Raw genomic sequence first — 22,038 nt, 5'->3', positions numbered from 1 at the left:
TTGATGGCCACCAACCGAGGCTGTGATGGTTCAATCCACAGCGAAGAACATTGCTGGGGAGCAGCCTGATGACATGCAAATTTAGAAAAAGCAGTGACTAAATATTCAATCTCACGATCACTTCCAGGCCAGTAGACATGGTGCTGAGCAAGCATCTTTGCCCCAGTGATCCTGATGCAAAAGGCGAAGAACGTCACGCTAGAGAGATATCAGTATGACCACTCTTGGAACAGTGTTTTCTGTGTACAAAAAAATAACACCTTTAATGGTTGTGAGTCTGTGCCTTAACAGAAAATAATTGCAGATTTGATCCGATGCATGATCCAAAATCGCAGAGGCCACCTTTGCTGAACATATTGTTGCACCTGACAGGAGGAGGTTGACGGCGATGGCTTGAGCAATGCGAGAACTGTTATTAGGGAATCCATCCAATGTCTGCCAACTTTGAGGTAAAAGTGAAGAACTTCATCCTGATCAAAACCAGGATCAGGTTCAATTGCTAAAAGTGAAAGAGCATCTGTGTTTAAGTGCTGAACCGTAGGACAGAAATGAATCTCATAATAATATTTACTAAGGAACATGGCCCACCTTTGAAGTCTATGAGCTGTCTTCTCCAGCAAGTGTGCCACGAGGTTAAAGAGAGAGATTAATGGCTTGTGATCATTCGCCAAATCAGACTTAACATCATTGGGAAACACATGAAACTCCTTGATACTGGGAGCCATTTCCTATATTTGAGAGTAATTCTTCTGTTCATCATGAAACGTGTTTGATGGAAAAGCAACGAGCAGTTCTGAACTGTCTGCACGACAGAGTGACAACACAGCTCCCACACCATACTGTAATGTGTCCATTGCAACCACAAGGTGGAGCCCTGAGTCCCAGCTGATAGGTGGCCAAGCACAAGGCAGTATGCAGACCATCCTTCAGCATCTTGAATGATGTGTGCTCACAGGCAGGGATGCACTAAAATGCCATGCCTTTCTTAAGCAGTTGATTTAGAGTATAGGAAACCAAAGCTGCCTACAGGAAGAACTTGTGGTAATATGTGACATTGCCTAAGAAACCCTGGAGTTCTTTCACATTTGTTGGCTGTGGAAGAGCTACAGTAGCTGCTATGTGATTGTTGGCTGGTTGAATCCCCCGACAAGAAATAACATGCCCCAAGTATTCTATAGAGGGTTGGAAGAAATGTGACTTTTCCAAATTGCATTTAAAACTTGTCATGCAATGTCTGAAACAAAAGACGAAGTTTGTGAAGATGACCCTCTGTAGTGTGACCAATAACAACAGTGTCAGTGAGGTGATTGGTACAAGGAATTCAAATGGATAAGTTGCTCCAAACAGCCCTACAACTCCAAAAACCAATTGATTGTGACTAGAGGCCTTAAAGCATATTAACTGTAAGGAGCCGACGTAATTCTTCATCAAGTGTCAGCTATAACTATGCTTCTGACAAATCAAGTTTTGAAAAATGTTGTCCACCCAGCAGCTCCGTCATATGTTCATCTGGGCAAGGAATGGGGTATGTAGTGTCCATGGACTGTGAGTTAACAGTTGCCGTAAAATCATCACAGAGGCAGAGTTTGCCTATCAGCTCCTTGATAACGACTAACTGTGTAACACAGTGAAGGGACAAAATGGTTTCCATGATGCCTTAAGTTGTCAACCTGTCTAATTTTTCCTTGCGCACAAAGCATGAGCAGAACAGGCCTGGCACAGAAAAAACAGGGTCACGCCATAGATTTGAGAGTGAAGCGTGCTACGTAGTTAGTAGCCTTCCTGAATCCGAGCGATAAAAGAGCAGAATATTCCTTGCACAAATCTTCCAACTCTTGATAAGGCACAAGATCTGATATGTAGTGAATGGAATTGGAGACTGTAAATTTGAAAGCTCGGAAAGCATCCAAGCCAAACAGATTTTCTGTAAATGCACTGTCCGCTACTAGAAATGTCTGGCCGAACCACTGCCTTGTATGTTGTTTCTGTGGTAAATTGACAGAGGATTGGAAACTGCTGTCTGTTGTAACTGACAAGACTGCAAAAATTAGCCAACAGTGGAGATAAGTATTAGAATTTGGTAGCGAGGTGGCTGCACCTGCATCCATCTAGAGGCATAAGGGGGTCCCATTAATATGCACATTGATGAACAGTTTGTTAGAAACACTTGTAATATCTACACACACATGACTGACCACATTAATTTCCATCGGCTGAGATGTGAGATGTGAGAGGCACAGCAAAAGTTGACCAATCGTTGCACACAGATGCAATGTGACCTTTCTTATGAAACAGATGGTACGATGCCTAACAATAAGGACAAGCCAGTCAGTCATATTGGAACAAAATAAGCCCAAGAATATAATTGACAGCCAGCGGGATGAGAAACTTTAAATGCTAGTACTATCTTGAGCACATATTTTAAAGAGGGAGCTTCAAACTGGAATGCTCTTTGGGGAACTTCCTTATTGGGGGCTGTCCATATGATAGCATCTCTAACCATAGTACTGGCATAAGTTCCTGAGATTTAGCGGTAATGAAATGGTAATTGCGACTTTATCTCTGCAATTCTGCAGCCCAAGCGCAATAGGATTGATGAGGTTGCTTTCTGCATTGATAAAACTCCACTCTCGCAGCAATCACCTGACAGCTTCCAATAATAGGCATTCAGCAAACAACATTGCGAAGTGTTGCTGTAGGCCTTTTTCATATGATTCCCAGTCTTTGGCAGCTTCGTTACAGGCTGGGAATGGATGTTGGTAGGCCGGCAAAGGCGGAGGCCGCATTAACAGACCCTTCAAACCCCCTGCCTGGCATGGTCATGTGTTGCTGTTGTTTCATTTCTTAGTGCCACAGGTTTTCCAACTGTGGCTATAGTAAACTCTGCAGAACAACCTCCAAGAATGGATCTGTTGGCATCGCCACATTTTTGCAGGAAACACACGAGGAATGAACCTTACTCGGTGGCACCTTTGTAGTAACACACACAGCTAAGAACGCCAGTAAAAATACAAGGGTGAACGGCCGTCGCCAAGCTGTGGCCAAGAGCAAAGTACCCCACCCTGTGGTGCAATGTGCAGTATGAACATAACATGCTTGATTTCAATGGCTGTTTCACTGCCCAAACCATCTTGACCATCCCACCATCCACCACCAGCTTTTCTGAACTGTGCAGATGGGAGTTATTCTTACAACACTTTCTCCAATCCCAAAATTATCCCTGTGTCAACCTACAGTAACATACTGTCCCCAGACCCGCTACCCAATGATTTCCACCCTTTCTGTCTTATCACCTCCTTCGCATTCTCGTCTCACACCCTCTTTGTGTGCTGCCCTCAGCCAACACACCCGCCTGTCTTTGCCCGCTTCTTTCCTTTTTTGCTCTGTTTTCCCTGCCTGTCTGCCCCGCAACCTCCTGATGCTGCGACTGTTGACAGTCTAGTCTCTGTACATTCCACCGAACAGTGATCCTCTCTCCTCCTAGCCAGACACTGCTATCCGTTCCCCTTCACTGCCCCCTGCAGATTTCTGCTTCCATTCCATTTTACAGCTGCATTGTGGTTCGAGCTGCGAGACTTGGCAGTCATGTGTTCGTGAAGTGTGCTTGCTTGTGTGAATGTGTGGTGTGTGTTTCTGTTTCTTTTTCTGATGAAGGCTGTGCTCGAAAGCTAGTATGTAAGTGTCGTTTAATTGTACCAGTCTGCAACTTAACCCATCATCTTTATGCTAAGCAGAAATTTGTGTTTCCCTTCCATTGTTCATATTCCAGTAAAAATACAATCACTTTAATGCCCAAACCATAAATACATGGAATACATCATCCTCATACATAACTGAGACGGTACCAGTTAAACATAAAGTGGTCTGTGAAAGAAGTGATGTCAACAAGAGCATAAACTACTACACAATGAGATAAAAATCACTCCACTCCTGGATTAAATAGAATGACTTGTGCCGTTTCCATGTGGTGGCAGTGGGCAGTGGCTGCACACACTGCCCTTGATGCACAGGTGTTAGGGCTGCCTGAAAGTGCTGCCTCCTAGCTACTGTGTGCTAGCACAGGCTGATTGAATAACACGTAATGGGTTGGCGCCTTATGTCCGGTATTTGTGGATCTCTCTCTCTCTCTCTCTCTCTCTCTCTCTCTCTCTCTCACACACACACACACACACACACAGAGAGAGAGAGAGAGAGAGAGAGAGAGAGAGAGAGAGAGAGAGTTTTTGAAAGCTGAAGTACAATGATGAGCTTATTGTTGTCTTTTTGTGCATACCCACTGCTCTGCTCAGCATCTCTTTATATGGTGAGTGATTCCCTTTTTTTTTTCATCCACACATGATACTCCATTAGAATATTAAGTCTTATTTAGTTCATACTTACTGAGCTGTAGTATTACGTTACTCCCAGAAGTTCTCTAAATAACAGTAGCATATAGAGATTGCAGCATGTGCTACTAGTTGATGAATTGCCAACACCCAGAAGTGCGGGTGTTAGGAGAATGAACTTTAGTGTACAGAATACCATGGATAAAGGACACTTACTACATTTTCAAAGCTTTATAGTCTTCTCATGTCACATAATTGAATAGAGGATTTATGGGTTACCTATAACAAAGCATTTACAAGGTGCTCATACCTTTGAAACTGTACTGGTTGTAACTAATGTTGCAGCCTAACTCCGCGATGAGTGATCTTCATATTTTTGAATCAGAGAAATACTGTCACAGTGCAGGCCAAGGAAGAAAGTGTAACATTCAAATGATCTGAATGCCTAGGCTGTTTCGATCCTATACCAGGAAAGAATTGCAGGAAGGTTCAATACCTGGTTGTAGGCTATTGGCTATTCATTCAAACTCAATTGTGCAGGGTCATGAACATCACACGGTGACACTCCAAGTATCAGTAGAACTTTTTGTAAAGTGGGTATGTCAAATAAATATTCAAGATACTGTTAACTACAAAAATCATTAAACATGAAAGTCTTTCCAACAGGAAACAAGACCATCCAGGTACATGATTGTCAGTCATCTGTCTTCTTGTATGTTTAAATTCCCATTGCAGTAGGACACATACAGGCTGAAATGTAATCCCAACTGTGTTCAGCACACATCCCATTGTTCCCATTTCACATTGTATCAGTCAGTGGACTTACTGTGGCCATTTGTAGAAATCCCTAGTTTACTAACAAGCTGTATTTCTTTATGTGTGATGTAATTGGCAGGAACTTGAGGTGATCATTTGTCACATATGGCATATGTCCTTTGCATGTCCATTGCTGCCACATTTTCATTCTTCATATGATACACACAAAAATCTGCACAAGATAATGTAAGTCTTCACAACCCCTTAATCAAAGATTCACAATCTGCCAGTCATTTATAATTGCTCTGTGTTGCTAGCAGGAGGCTGTGCAATTAAGAAACACTTTGTTTAGTCAAGATAGTCATCACTGAGCATATACTTTTCAGCACATTTTCTTCCAAAGTGCTTCCACATTGTGCACCAGAAATGGAAAAAATTCTTTCTGCAAGTAAATATGGTCATGTTAATGTACTTCCTTATCCTCCTGGCAGAAGTTTGGAACAACTTTGCATTTTCCTAAGTATAGGCACATTTACATTATTTCTTTTTTCTGTCACTTCTCTTTTACTTATGAAAGCTGAAGAGTCAGTAGTGTTTATAAAGTTAGGAGGGGCCTTGCCTTGTTCCAGTTGTTCAGTTTTGGTAAAAGGTAAGTTGACACTTTTCCTCTGACGTGGACTCTTGAAGATGCTGGTACCATGCAGTAATTTTCAGGTTGAAAGTAGTGCTTCTTGTGGGTGTTTAATTTTCATGAACATTAGTTTAATATTTGAGTGTGGCATCATGGTATGTAATTTTTTTAGTTAAGAAAATTTTCGACACTGAACATGATTTAAACTGACACATACAACATAGTATTTTAGGGGCAATGGCATTCTTCACAGAATCACTAAATGTAGCCTATCCAACTACTATGAATGAGTTAGCACAAAGCACTATACTCGCGTTCAGGAGGAGTGAAGCTGATATAGTTTTCTGTAATTACCCTAAATCATTTTAGAGGAATACTGGAATTATTCCCTTGAAAAAAAATTAATAAAAACAGCCAGTTTCTTTAATTGTGCTTGCCCTATCAGAGCTTGTGCTCGATGGCTACTGACTCTGTCCAAGTTGGGAATTTAAACCCTCTGCTCATTGTATGGGCAAAGAAGACTTCTGATTCTTTGATCTGTACCCTCTACCCTCTAATATGTAATAGCAGAGAAGTAATCCTCCTTTCCTCTCACCTGCCTGTTCCACAACAGCTTCATTGAAAATATGCCAACATTTATTCTTCTGTGCTGTGCAGAGTGGTTAAATCATTAATTGAATGCATATTTTTGTTTGTGTCCGGCATTAGGATTGCAGATAACTTTTAACTTTAGGATATGTATTTCAGTTTAAAGCAAATTATTTTACTATTTCTACACACGGCCATTCTTTTAATGCACTTAAAATGGCTTGTATCTTGGACTTCATTGGAAGATTGAAGATGAAGTAAGTTGCCTTGGTATGTTTTGTATTTCACTGAAGAATGCTTTCAAACTTTAAGAAGTAGATAATATGAAATGTGCATGATATAATAAATGCATGTGCATTTGCTAAAAAGAAACCTTCTTAATTTCTGTGTTTACTTCCTCTTGCTAATGTTGATTTAAAAATTGTTAATCAGCACTGAGGAAGCAGCGCAATTGTGTTTTTAAGTAAATAGAAATACTCTGTCAATGTAGTAAATGTAGTTTCCAGTTTACAAATTATATGTTAACCCAATTACATATTAGTCTCCTTTGTTTCAGATCTCAGCCTGTTGCAATTGATTCTCCTGGAAAAAGTGGAGCAAAGTTCTACCAGTCGTATGATCGTTTGTTTATAATAAAATCATTAACAAGCGAGGAAGTGGAACGCATGCATTCATTCTTGAAGCACTATCATCCTGTAAGTATCAGTTTGTGTTAATATGTAGACATTAGTGAAATTATTTGTTCTTCACATACATGCAGGAGAAACCAACAAAAATTAATGACAACACACACACACACACACACACACACACACACACACACACACACACACCCACACACCTCCGTCCTCTTTCTCATATCATTCTGTGATTTGCTTCAATATTATCATATGTCACAGTTTCTGAAGTTGACCTCTTCTAATTTCTCTTGTTGGGATATGACAGGAAAACAATCATTCCAAGCAGAAAAGTCTAGTAAACACAGGCTTAAAGTGCATACCTTAAGAGCTATGAGCACTTCATCTTTGATACTGTGGAACAAATTAATGCAAACTCTTTGCTTTCCATATTTTGGGAGGAGGTAATATGGACCAAAACATGAACAAATTTGCCAAGTACCCATGGGCTCTAAAATGCGTACCCAAAGAGCTGTGAGCTCTTGTTAAGTAGAAGAGATGTGTTCCACAGTAGCGAAGTTGAATAAGTGCTCATAACTGTTAAGGCAATGGTTCTCAACCTTCTTCTGTTCATGGCATGCTGTACACTGTAGTAACATCCAATGGCACACTGAAGTAAAAGTTAGCAACAGTGAGAGGAGGCTAACGTACAAGTCAACAGTGATACGACAGCCTCGGTCAAGTGCATGCACTGCATGTCTTCACCACTCAGTTGTTTGTAGACTCATAGTCCTAAAGCAGTCTCTGTTGTGGCATATTTAGAGGTTGATTTTTAGTTACATATAGGCATTGTCCAGTTAATGTGTTAAATTTTCAGTATGGATAAATTTTTGAGTAAAAGGAAAAAAGTTGAAGATGGCAGTGTCAGAAATAAATAACAAACAAAAGTGAGAATGAACTCATTCCAAATGTATGTCTCGTGAAAGCAGTGCAATCTACTGTGCTGGTACATTTTAGTAAGCACCAAGAGAATTACTTAAACTTTGGATTTGCAATCAATGAACTCAAAAATTGTCCGTTACCGGAATGTTCATGTGCAGATAAAATTAAACAATAAATTTGTGGTCTCTGAAAAGACATTTGAATAGTGAACCTATTCAGTTATCTGGAAAATATAAGATCTATTTTAGCTGATTGATTTTATCAGCAGAGAAGCAAGCCAAAGTTATGGTATGGAGAGCACTTCTGTCTGAAAAAGTGCTAGTGGCCAGTTATAAAGCTGCAAAAATAGTAGCAAAAATATGCAGTGCTATACTGTTGCAGACAACACAAGTTTTCCTGCGTGTAAGGAAATAGTGAATAGTGATAGCACTGAGAAGAAAATATCTTTGGTTTCGATGTCAAGCAATATTATTTCCTGTAAAATTATATGTCTTTAGATATCCAGCCCAATGTCCATGAAAAGCTAACCATTGGTCACGTATTTTCACTACAAGTCAATGAGTCAACTGGGGTTTACAGGTAAGAAACATCAATTGCTGAATTGCATAAAATTTGTTGATGAGAATTTGATTACCGAGCAGTTCATTTTGAGTACTGAACTGCGATCACAATGTCAGCTGGTTCAGACGTCTGTAATTATCTATCCAGCACCTGTCCTGGAAAAGTTGTCTTTTTGTTTGCACAGATGGTGCATGAGCAAATGACTGAAAGATTCTGAGGTTCAAAGGATCTGTTGCAAGACTGAAACAAGGTGATTCCCAACCGTAGATTCAGCATGTTGATTCATACATTCTGAAGGTCTGGTGGTGAAGATTGTTCCAAGTGTTTTACACTTTGTCATTAAAATGGTAAATATCGTTAGTCCTATGACTTTTAAGACAAGACTTGTCAAACAGTTGTGCCATGAAGTGGTATCACGATGTGACACTTTGGTTCTGCACACTGAGTTCTGCTGAGTGTCAAAAATTAGAACCCTGGAAATATTTTTTGAATTGAATAAAGAGCTTTTAAATATATTTAGCATCAAAAAGCCAGACTTTGCAGCTCAGTTAAATCACTAGGAGTGGTGTGCAAAGGTAGCCTATTTGGTTGATATTTTTCACCATTTTGTTACTTGAACAAGAGTGTCCAAGGAAAAGAAAAAAAGTTGACATCAAGTGATAAACCCACCGGTTTCTTAAAAGACTTAGAATATGAAAATCACTTGTGGTAAAGAAAAAATCTTAAGATGTTTCCTCTTACTTTTGAGATAGATCCACATGCTGATGTAATGTACAAATTCATTTGAAATCACCTCACAGTTCTTGAGAATAACATGGCACAATATTTTCCCTCTATCATTGTCAACAAATATGACTGGGTGCGGAATCTATATGCTGTGTCTCCAGAATCCACCACCGACCTTTCTTTGGAGGAAAAAGAGCAGCTCACAGAACTTTAGATAGATGGAACACTTCAACTTAAATATGGTGAACTACCACTTATCAAGCTTTGGATGTTGGCAAAGAAAGAGTACCCAGTAACAGCAGTGAAAGCAGTTAATACCCTGTTGCATTTTCCACCACCAGTTTGTGGGAGCTGGGATTTTTGGCACTAACCAACATAAAAAACAAGAATCAAGAGAGGCTTCTCTCAGTTAATAGGAAATTAATGTCTTCAATTCTGCCATTAATTGAACTTTTGTGTAAGAAACCGCTGGCTGAAGTTTCTCATTGATAACTCAAACTTGAAAGGGGCAAACCAATAAATAATTTCAGAATGAGATTTTCACACTGCAGCGGAGTGTGCGCTGATATGAAACTTCCTGGCAGATTAAAACTGTGTGCCGGATCGAGACTCGAACTCGGGACCTTTGCCTTTCGCGGGCAAGTGCTCTACCAACTGAGCCACCCAAGCACGACTCACGCAAAGGTCCCGAGTTCGAGTCTCGGTCCAGCACACAGTTTTAATCTGCCAGGAAGTTTAATAAATAATTTGTAAATAAGTTTAAGTTCTGGAATATTACTATATATTCTGTTGTTATTTTCTAAAAATAAATATTCAGTGAAATTACTTCAGTTACTTTTAGTAGCCGTCTCATAAACCCTCAGAAGTATCATGGCACACCTAGCTAATGTCGCAGTACAGTATTGTTCAATGGTACACATGTTGAGAACTATTGTCTTCAGGTATGCACTTTAGAGCTCATGTTTACTGGACATTTTTTTCTTGTTTTGATCTGTACTACCATCTCTCAAAATATGGAACATGAAGAGCTTGCAGTAGAAGAGTTTTGTCTCGCAGTGTCGAACATGTAGTAGTGCTCATAACTCTGAAGGTATGCATTTTAGAGCCCAAGTTTACTATACTTTTTGCTTTAAATGATTGTTCCTCTAGTGTCACTGAATATTGACCATTTCTCCTGAGAAAATCTGGATACTTTTCTTCATGTCTCTCTTTGTTCTAGTAGTTTTTAGTTTCTGCATTGTTGTTCCATGTTTATTTTGTGTACCATTATAAAGGGAGTTGGCCCAGAAGCAACTTTGTTTCTCCATATTTCTTTTGAGATGTTGTATATGTTGATTATTCTATGCATTTCAGTGCAGTACACAATCAGTGGCTGAAACTCTTGTCCATAGTACGGATTGTATTGGTTTCTCGGTGATAAGCCTGTATGTGGAGGATACATATATAATTCATCAGTAGCAAAAACTCTTCTTAAGCAATGCTAATTTCTCAGCATGTGCTGGTACTGACTAAGAGGATGATGATGGAGTGCTGTTGGCTTTTACTTTGTACAGGCATAGTTTCATTGCAATTCACATTTAGAAATTTATCATCCATTTTACTGGATCTCACAGAATCAATATTCATTGTGGACATATTGACAGGAAAGTGCAGTGTTATTCAAAGCAAAAGATGTAAGTTCAAATCCACTGGAGAAATATGTTGCGTAAAAGTACTTAACAAACCAACTATAGGGAATATAGTTATTGTCAGCACTTAATAAATGTCAAGAACTCCTGTAACAACTACTGGACACTGGACAGAGTTTGTGAAATGGTGTCAGATGGAACACTTTGCTATAAATGCCTTTCAGTTGGTTGCATGCGAGCATGATCAGTGACATTCCTGCCAGGTAAAGACACACATTCAAAGGCTGATCATATTTGTCTCAACAACAAATCTGACACAGTTTATAAATTCACATGTAGTACCGACAAACCAACCACAGGAAGATGAGTAAGGCAAAACAAAAACCCTCTACTAAGGAAGAAGGGTAACAGAACACAGACTTCCTGAATATAAGTGGAAATGAATAAAAGAAGTGGATTCCGTCATCTGCACACTTGCATAACCGTAGTCTTCAGGCATCTGTCAGTCATAGTGCTAAGTGAAATACTATTAATGACCAGGGCACACTTTGATTTGATATTGCATAACTATTATCTCATCATTGTTGTGAGAGTTTTTTGCTATTATAGTTCTTAAATTAATTGCATCACACAAGTTGCTCTCAAATTTTCAGATTAATAATTTTCAAATGCTGTACTAAGTGCTGATGGTTTACGTGTACATGCATGTGTGTGTGGGTGTCTGCAGGTTTGTATATGCTAGAGAGATATGTTTACAGAACAGGCTTGGATTAATATACACTGTTCAAAGCAAAGCGGCACTTAATAGCCGAACATGCAGCACTACTGAGGCAGCCCTTTACAGAGACCAAAACAAAGTCTTCAAAAAGACCACTAGTGTCCTATTCTTTTCTGTTTTAAATGTAATAAGTTTTGTCTGCAGCAGTTCTCTCTGGCAGAATACCTGTGAAACAAATTCAGTATTATTCAAAATATTATCCGCTGCGAAGAGAGGGCACTAATGCCAGTGCTTCACTTATAATAAATTCAAATTGTTGCCAAATTTTGTATTTGAAGAAAAGTTGGAATAAAATTGAGTTTATTTTCTGAGTCCTTTTATGTGAAATTGTATTTTTTTTTAAATAGATAAGAAAGATGAGATAAAGTGATAGGTTGGCACTGATTTTTCAGAGCATGGTGGTTTTCAAAATACAGTAGTATCTGGCATACATTTACTTTTAAAATTCTGAGAGAATTCATTCCTGGAACAGTCATTCAATAATTTGTTTCTTCTCTATATACTTCATGAAAAGACTATGAAGGAAAAATTGGGTAGATTCAAGCTAACACGTAGGCTTACCAGCAATCATTTTTCTCACACACCATTTATGACTGGAACAGGAAAGGGGCAAAGGACCCTCTGCCACACAACATAAGGTAGATTTTGGAGTATAGCTATAGCTGTAGCTATAGATGTTCAGTGGTCACCCAGCCTCCCTCAGAGTCTATATGGTGCAAAATTCTTACCTTTTCCATGGTTCTGGTGTAATATCCAGAGCATTAATGTTGCTGCTTCTTCCTGAAGTGCCTTGATAGGTGCTCTCCTTATCTGAGTTGCTGCAAAAAGTCATATTTGAAAATCAGACTTCTATAGAATTTTGTACTGAACCCACTTTTAACTGAGAAGTTCATTTCAAATATTCTTTACTGGAATGTCAAAATTTCTTGAACCAAGTCCATGCCATCCACTGAATTGTCTGCAACATCAGGAAAAAAAAGTTGTAGGATTTGAATTAAGAGAGAGTATATTCAAGAGACCAGTGTACATGAAGGTTCATAGGATCAGAAGAAAATTAATTTGTACTAAAGAGAGGGCGCTAGTGGATTTAGTGATGACAGGTGAGGAGCGAAGGGATGACAGTAATTGAGGGTTTTGTACCAAGTAAATTAATAAGAGACAGAATAGACCACCCACGGTACAGAAAGCCAGTCAGATCACAGCTGCAGAAGCGACAAGAAAAGTATACCAAATTTAAAAGAATGCAAAATCTCCAAGATTGGTGACATTTTATAGGTGATTGAAACTTAGCATGGACTTCAGTGTGAAATGCTTTTAATAGTTTCCAGTTCGTACCCTCACTGTGCGAAAGCGATGGTGGTGATACTGATGACATTGCCACTTAAAGTTACTAAACACAGTTTTATGTTATTCTTTCACTAAAGATGATGCAGTAAATATTCCAGAATTCAAATCATGAACAACTGCCATCGTGAATAATTTGGAAATAGTGTAGTGAAGCACCTTAGTTACTTAATAAAGACAAGTCTTTCAGTCCAGACTATAAACAAATTAGGTTCCTTTAGGAGTATGCTAATTAAATAGCTCAGTTTTTAGCAATCATATACAATTGCTCATTTGAGGAAAGACCCATATGTAAAGACTGGAGAGTTGCTCAGTACACAAGATAGGAAATAAAATTATCAACTAAATTATAGATCTATATCACTGACATTGATCTGCGGTAGGTTTTTGGAATGTATACTGTGTTCCAACATTGTGAAATATCTCGAAGAAAATGTTCTATTGACCCATAAACGGCACGCATTCAGAAGAATTTTTTCTTGTGAAACAGAACTGGCTCTTTGTTCAAACAAAGTAATGAGTGCTACCAACAGGCAATATAAAGTTGATTTCATATTTCTAGACTTCCAGAAGGCTTTTGATACCACTCCTCACTAGCAGCTTGTAATCCAGTTGTGTGCCTGTGGAATATTGTCCTGGCAGTTCAGTTGCATTCGTGATTTCCTGTCAGAATGATCACAGCTCATAGTAATTCATTGGAAGTCATCTAGTGAAACTTGATGTTTTACTTGGCATTCCCCAAGGAAATGTTAGAGACCAAAATATTTAGGAGATAATCTGAGCAGCCCTCTTACTAAGTAGTTTTCTGCAGACAATGCTGTGTTGTTTATCATCTAGTAAAGTCCTCTCGAGATCAAAATTAATTACAAAATTATATAGACAAGATATCTGTATGATGTGGAAAAGTGACAGCCGACCATGAACAATAAAAAGTTGGAGCTCCTCCACATGAACAATAATAAGTGAGAGCTCCTCCACATGACTGCCAAAAAATTCTCTCAAGTTTCTGTTACACAGACTTGAAGGTTATCGATTCAGCTAAATACCTGGGGATTGCAGCTATGAACAAATTAGATTGGAACCATCACATAGGAAATGGTGTGGGAAAGATGAACCAAAGACAATGTTTTACTCTCAAAACACTTAGAGGATGCAACAAATCTGCTGTAGAGACTTCCTGCACCATTATTGTCCATCCTCTTAGGGAGTATTTCTGCGCAGGATTGAGGGATGTCACTGAAAAAGTTAAAGAAGGGCAGCTCTTTTGGTATTGGTGTAAAATAGATGTGTGTGTGTGTGTGTGTGTGTGTGTGTGTGTGTGTGTGTGTGTGTGTGTGTCACTGATATGGTGAGTTGTGATGGCCATCATTAAAACTAAGACTTCTTCATTGTGGCAAGATCTTTTTAGAAAATTACAGTCACCAGCTTTATCCTCTGAATGCCTAAATATTTTGCTGACTCCCACCTACATAGTGAGAAAAGACCATCAAGGTAAAATAAGAGAAATCAGAGCTCACACGGAAACACACAGAAAAAATAAGGTGTTCATTTATTTATCCACGTGCAGTCAGAGACCAGAGCAGATGAGAAATAGTCTGAAAGTGGTTCTGTGAATCCTGTGAAATACCTCAGTGTGAATTACAGAATAAATAGGTAGACGTAGATGAAAAAGGGCTGGAGGCTGTTGAATACAGAACTAACTCAGAGAGAGAATACTTTGTTAATAGAGAAATTAAGAGGTTCAGTACAGATTGTTGCAAGATTCATTCTAATCACCAAATTTGGCAACCTGTGAGTTTCGTCTATTGGCAAACCTAAAGGAATATGTGTGTGGAAAAAAATAATGTAGCTACAGATGGTTATTTTGAAGATCTTGCAGTATCTTAGTTCAGGCATGGAATCTACTGGTCCTTATTTGCAATCTAGATTTCTTCACATACACTTTTTCATCTAGTTTACCAAGAAGACTAGTGCAGTAGTTATCAGTTATTATTTTATCCTTTGTCAGGTTATAAATCAGAAGGGGCCTTTTCACTTCACATGAAACACTGGACATAACCTTTTTGGCACATAAATTGAAGTACATTTTCTTCTGATCCAGGTTTATTAGCTTCCAGCCCCACTGTCCTATCATTTCATTTCTGGAATGAAATGCTGCACTCATATCATATTAGCCTACCAAATCACTTGGATTAATTTAAAACTGTCTGAACCTTTCTGAATTATTAATTTTTGTCTGTTTTGCACAGATCTTCCTTATTTTTCAAGTAAAATGTACGGTACACTTCTGTTTGGGTAAGATAATGCCATTGGCTTTTTTATACGTCTTTAATGCCTAATAATTCAGTGCCATGTTTTGCACTTCTTTCTCAGGGTTTAAATTTGTGTTTGTAATTTTGAGACATCCTTCACATGGAAGATAAGGGAAATTAGAGCTCGTACTGAGGCATTCAGACATTCATTTTTCCGTCGCACGGTCCGTGAGTGGAACAGAGGGGGCGAATATGACTTTGGTGGGAATAGTGCCCTCTGCCACAGACTGGTTGGTGCCTAGCGGGGTATATATGTAGATGTAGAGTTAGGTGGATCACCCTCAAGAGATGGATGATCTTTTTTGATTTAGTTGACCATTTCTTAACTGTTGAAAATGAGGGGAACAAACTTCCTATAAACCACCACTGGTGATAAGTGCTTAAAAAAAAAGATATTTTATTTTCTTCCAATATCCATCACAATTGTGATAATTGTCATTTATTTGTGGTGACAAGTTTTGGACCATCGTGTCCGTTTTCAAACCATAGCCTTAGACGTAAGTATAATCATACAGTCCACCAATGTACATGTAAGTAACCAGACATTCATTACTTGTCACTAGAAGTCATTCTGCTGTGTTTGATGGGAAAGAAATTGCATTGTATACTCATACAAAGTTTAATGTTTTGTATTCATGTAGTGATTTCTAGTGGCAAGTAATTAACATTTGGTTGCTCACATGTGCATTGGTATACTGTATGGTTACACGTAAGTCTATGACTGGTTTGAAAATGGACATGATGGTCTGAAACTAGTCACCACTTAGAAATGACTATTATCGCAATAAAAATATTTAATACCCAAGTTGCTGGCCCTATCTTCCATCAGTATATTGGAACTTCATAAAGAATTTGATGATGGCACAGTATTCCAGTTATCTAGTTGAAAAACACCCCCCCCCCCCCCCCCACACACACACACCAAACCAAACCAAACCAAGAAATTTCTACCTTAATAAAACAAAAATACTCTGAGAAAATGTTGCTTAGGCATGAAACTTCAAAATGTTTCTTTGAGCTGTGCATTTTGACGTATAGAGTGTGGTGATAATATTCCTAAATGTGTGTTTGCAAATAGGGTTTCACTAAAGATATTAGTGGGTTTTGGTATAGGCACATTGTGCAAGTCCAGTACCACACATAACAGAACCACGTCTTAGGAATTAGCCTATATTTTTTTAATGCGCTGTTGTCCATCATGATAACAATTGTGCCGTTATACCATCTGTTATCATGGTTCTCAACTGAAGAGACTGATACATCATATTGCTTCTCTTTGAAGTACCCTAATAGCACTCCAAATGTAAGTTTGTGTAATTCTTATTCTGAGTGTTCTTATGAGGGGTGCTCAAATAAAAATGAGGGAGATGGAAAGAAGTGAGTAAACTGCTTATTATCTCGAAAGTAATCACAATAACTATTAATACATTTATCCCACCGAGAGACAAGATGGTCGATGCCTTTGTGGTAAAATATTTGCGGTTGTCTATGGAACCACAATTGTATGGAGGCGAGCCCTTCTTCCAAAGTAAATCGACAGCCACAAATGTCTTTCTCCATGGCTTGAAAAATATGGAAATTGCATGATAAGAGATCAGGACTGCATGGAGGATGTGTAAGGGCTTCCTAGTGAAACTTCTGCAGCCTGCTCAAAACAACCTTGGCAACATGTGGACAGGTTATTAAATTGGCCAATTTTGCCCTTGCAGGAGTTTTTCAAGTGCAGTTTACAAAAATAAAAAAAGGCAAGTTTATATTTTGGTTACTGAAATATAAAAAATATTGTACTAATTACAGCTTAAAAATTTTTGTACTTACAGGTGTCATCTTGCAGTATTGTCCGATTACTAAACAGTGGATGTAACAGTTCTGAGAGCTGTCACATAACATGCAAGGAACAAAATTAAAAGCAGAATTAATTATGTGCAGTAATAATCATCCTTGAAACTAATGTCACATTATGAGTCACTGTGTGTGCACACTTTTGTTCTGTGGGGGAAATAACTTTGGCGTCATGTGGGCCCACCCAAGTGTTGCCAAGATTGTTTAGAGTGAGCTGCAGATGTTTCACTGGGAAGCCCTTACATATCTTTCATAAAATCCTGATCTCTCCCCATGGAATTCCTGCATTTTTGGAACTCTGACGAAAGACATTTGTGGCTGTTGTTTTGATTTGGATGAAGAGGTGCCCACCAGGTACAATCATGGTTCTGTAGGCAACTGCAAACATTCTTTCATGAGGGCATTAATCATTTTGTCTCATGTTGGGATGAATATATTGAACAGTTACAGTGATTACTTCGGAATAATAAACAGTTTACTTAATTTTTTCCATCTGTTTGATTTTCATTTGAATGCTCCATATACATGTCAGCTGGAGTTACATCTACTGCAGGAACACGGAGTGACATTGTCTCTGGCAGTTTTCTGTAAGTTTCGTATACATTCATTTTCTTTTTCATTTGCCCTTGCACCATGATGGGAATTGTTTACATTTCTATGTTTTAGGATGTAAAAGTCCCAGAAGAAAAGAGAGCAAAACATAAAGAATAAATAGACTTCTCTCACTTAAATTATTTGAGGTAGAAATAAATCACACTTCAGGGTAAGGGAGACAAAATTTCATAAGTTGTCAGTGTATTTTACCAGGTGCAGCTTCTGGTGAAAACTATGATTACATCTACCATAAAATGATTTTGATTTCTTTTTTCAGTACATTGTGGAACGACATGGGAAAACTCTGTTACCTCAGTATTTGGGAATGTACAGACTGACAGTTGACGGAGTGGAGCATTACCTTGTTGTCATGAGAAACGTGTTTAGCAACCATCTCCAAATACACAGGTAGAATCTCAAATGCTTTAAACTTATAATGCAAACCATTATAAATTAATACTGGGAATGTTAATGTTAAACATTGTGAGAGCAGTACCTACCAGTATGCTACCAAGTAGTTCACAAATTTTAATTAAGATATTGTGAACTGGTTACAGTAGATTAGATTTTTATAAGTGATGAAAAGAGGTCTTTTCTCAATTTTTTTATCAGTTGATAGAAAGGAAGGCCAAATTACATGCCCTTTATCTTAATGTATTGTGTGTAGAAAAGCTGTACATGCCACTGTTTAATTTATTGTGCCATTTCATGACATCCAAATATTTCTGAAACCATAACAGACATGTAGTTCTTATTTGAATAATTAAAAAAAAATGTGAACTAAGACATACTTGAAATATCTCGTAGCAGTTGTGAAACCAGGCAGAACTATGTTGTGGTTTGTGTATACTACCAGAGATGGCATCCCAAAATAACATAACTATAGCTACAAATTGAATCCTATCTGTCAAGTTGGACTGCTAATAAACTTCCTCTGGTTCACAGTATATCAGCTTGCAGTGAGAATTGGTCTATATGTAAATAGAAATTGTGTCTGAAGAGGACTGGCTTCGACTAAATATGAGTGTAATTCACATTAAGAGCTACTTCATCCAGGTCTCCAATTACAGGAAGATAAAAATAGCCACTTTGCAATGCTAGTCAGTTTTTCAGTTGCACTACACTGCATTTCTTTGGATGGGTGTTTTTGCATACCAACATACTAAAAGGGTACTCTTATACAGCTCTATGGTAATTGTGACTGGAGGGTGTGCAGGATGTAAAACCCTGACACAGATATAGTGTAGTAAACTATTAGAAGTTTTAAGAATTTTTTTTTTAATTTTAGGTTCTTCATTGGTTTGCTGTTTTTTCAGAAGTACTAGAAGGTGAATTTACAGTCTATTCTTCCACAGCTGATTTTTACTTTCTTAGTGACACATGAGATTTATTTGGTCATGAGCATAATTTTCTGGCAAAAATTTTGTCTACTGTTACAGTTACCTCAGTCTTGATGTGGTCAGTGTGTAGAATATAGTATTTCTTAAATGGGAGGTTGTGATTCAAAGTGCCAGAGAGAGTTGGGGGGGGGGGGGGGCGCAAGGGCAGGTGATCAGATCAATAAAAAATGATAAAAATGATGTGTGACAAGAAGTAAGGGATGTAGATTGAGATTTAAAGGTTAATGTCCAGTTGATGACAATTTCATTAGAGATAGATTACAAGCTTAAAATTGGTGATTGAAAAGGCAGTAAGTTGGTAAAGGCCCTTTCAAGCGATCTGTCCAAAAATTTGCCTTAAATGATATAAGAAGACAGTGTGAAACCTAAATTGCATTGGTCTTCCACAGATTTGAAGTCCACTCAAATCAAATGAGAGTTGAGTGACCATACTACTGTGTCATCTAGTACAGTAAGATTCATGAGAATGATATGAAATACGGTGATAAAGGAGGTGACAGATAAATAATTCACAAATCAAAGCTGTGGATGAAGACGTTGAAGTGTTACTGACCTTCGTGAAATTTCTTCAATAATCATCCTACAATTTCTGGATGTGAAGTTGCTTTTCAGTCTCTTCACTTTTATTAACATTAAATTCAGCTTTGTTGTACATACAGTGGTGTACCGGGTGCTTTGAGCACCTGGAACAGTTTAAATATTGCGCTCCCTCATGAGCTGTTACAAATTCAAGTTTTAAAACTATTCATTTCTTTCATGTGCAATTATAATTGTAAAGTGATATTACTTCTCTAAAGTAATTAATGTTTAGTTCGAAACTGTAACAGTACAAGTATAACGAAATAGTGAACAGAAAACAATACATATTAGACATTTCAGTATGGAAATTGCATTTATTTAAAATCTTTGGATTTTATTCTTGCAAATCGTGTAATTACATGCTTAAAATTTACATATATTTTTCTTTCAATTGATAAAGTTGCTACGTTACTTAACCTACCTTAGCTCATAATCAATTTCCGATGGGGCTTAATTAGCTTTAATTTGGAAAAACTTCTTTCAGAGTAGCACTTGACACAGTGATTGTTCAAAAAATTCTTATTGTCACAGTAATGTTAAATAAACTCTCTTGCATCTTCCACTTAACTATCCAGCTTGATGATTCTGGAGTTGTCCATACAAAAAATGTTGTCTTCCGTGTGAACTTCTTTGTATATGTCTACTTGGTGGTTTACTTGAACAATCATAGCTGGAGCACTCGGTTCAGAATATTTTTCACAAAAATGCTGAAAGTTTTGAATGCTGAATTCGTGTTTTTCTGCATTAAAAAGCATTTGAATTTGAAGGAAAGCAATTAGCTCATGAGGTGTATTCATTTGTAATATATGTATTTTAAGTTTGATGTTTTTTGATTATGATGTTAGCTTTTATAATGCCTCAAGGTGCTCCTGTTGAGTTTCCTGAATTAAATTTCAAACAGTGTTGATGCTTTTCTCACCAGACACTTTCTTTCGCCTTCAGATTCTTCTTCCTGTTGAAATACCAAATATATTGTGTATCTCCATGCCTCTTTAGCTGCATTTTGACTAGAGAATCACATTTTTTCCTCACAAAATGGATTCAGTGCTTTCTGTTTTTGAACACATTGATGAAGTAAAAGTCCTCTTTGTTGTAGGTATATCTGAACATCAGTCACTTCAGTCATCACTGGGCTCAAAAAATAAAGGAATACAAAAGAAGGATAGGTCCCAATGCAAACCAAGAAATTGCCTGCGTATCCTTTGGTTTCTGGGCTTTGTCTGATCCACCCCTTGCTCAGCGAGCACATATACAGACTCTTGCTTTGAACTCCATCATGTTTAGAGGATCACTTCATATTAATTGGAACATTTTGTTTAAGAACATTCCACATATGCGTAGAGCCTGAGAAAATTGTGAACATATTCTGCACAGTGCCAAATAACTCTCCATTTTTTTTCCTAACAGTAGCTGCATGTACTCCATCAAGATTGAATGCGAGTGATTGTTACATGGCACAAACAGTGCTTTGGGGTTTATATCCAAAATACGTGTCTGAATGCCATCAGTGTTTCAAGCTGTGGTTGCAGCATTTCTCATCTCCATGTCCATAGCAGTACTTTAGTTTTTGACCATCTCCTTGCAATGTGTGAGAAATTTGTTCTGCAATTTCATTAGCTGATTTTCCACATAATAGAATGAAGTAAATAAAGAATTACTCTACTGTGACCTCTGAACCTTCACTCCATATGCTCTTTGACTTGACGTAAAGCCTGGCTGATGGCTGACCTTTGCAGTCTTAAGTCCACGCAGATCGTGACATGGGGAAAATAACATGGCCATGCTGATAATTTTTAAGTCCAGGTATCTGAACAATCTGGCAACACAGTAGGCTGTGGCAGTTCCTGCAGGAAGTCTTTTCTTCTGTTCAAGTTATTTTGCTATATCTGTGCCCATGGTGTAGCAGCAACCAATGTGTCACCTGAATGCAACATCTTTCTGTCAAAACCACTCTATGCCTAAATTTTTATGGTGCCTTTTGTTTGAATGCTGAGACTGTGAGTGTAATGGTAGCACAGCTACAATATTTTTCTCTTTGGCATACCAGTAGTAACAGTTCCATTCGATAACATTTTTGTGACAAATTTCTTGGCAGACTCTCTGGCTTTGTACGCTACATGCATAAGACCTGTCCAGCACGAACTTGCTGGCACCCAGCAGCAGCTGCTGTGTCAGAGTTGCGCTCCTTTGCTCTGTGTAGAAAGGGTCATTTGCTCATCACTTTGGAGAGTGTAAGATGTTTTACTATTGTTGAGTGATGCTCAACTAAAAATGTGTGTGATTTGTGTTTCACACTCAGTAACAGTGAAGCCAGAAGACCCATTTTTATATGGTGAGTATTGTATTATACTAATATGCAAGACATGATTATGGTCCAAAATTAATGTTACACTCTGCGAGCCAGTCAGAATACCT

The 22,038-nt window shown here is 38.1% G+C and overlaps 1 protein-coding gene across 2 annotated transcripts in view; it reads left to right on the top strand.

Annotated features, from left to right (window-relative positions):
• LOC126184873 (phosphatidylinositol 5-phosphate 4-kinase type-2 alpha) overlaps nucleotides 1-22,038 on the top strand; it is a 100,578-nt gene that overhangs the window by 39,184 nt on the left and 39,356 nt on the right. For both annotated transcript variants that reach the window (XM_049927496.1, XM_049927497.1), the window contains exons 4-5: nucleotides 6,857-6,995; nucleotides 17,922-18,052. In XM_049927496.1, coding sequence (XP_049783453.1) covers nucleotides 6,857-6,995; nucleotides 17,922-18,052 — 270 coding nt within the window. The remainder of the gene's footprint in view (nucleotides 1-6,856; nucleotides 6,996-17,921; nucleotides 18,053-22,038) is intronic.

The sequence above is a fragment of the Schistocerca cancellata genome, chromosome 4 (genome assembly GCF_023864275.1).
Source record: "Schistocerca cancellata isolate TAMUIC-IGC-003103 chromosome 4, iqSchCanc2.1, whole genome shotgun sequence".
Classification (NCBI taxonomy): Eukaryota; Metazoa; Arthropoda; class Insecta; order Orthoptera; family Acrididae; genus Schistocerca; species Schistocerca cancellata.
The sequence above is the reverse complement of the archived record's forward strand: the minus strand, read 5'-3'. Positions and strand labels throughout refer to the sequence as shown.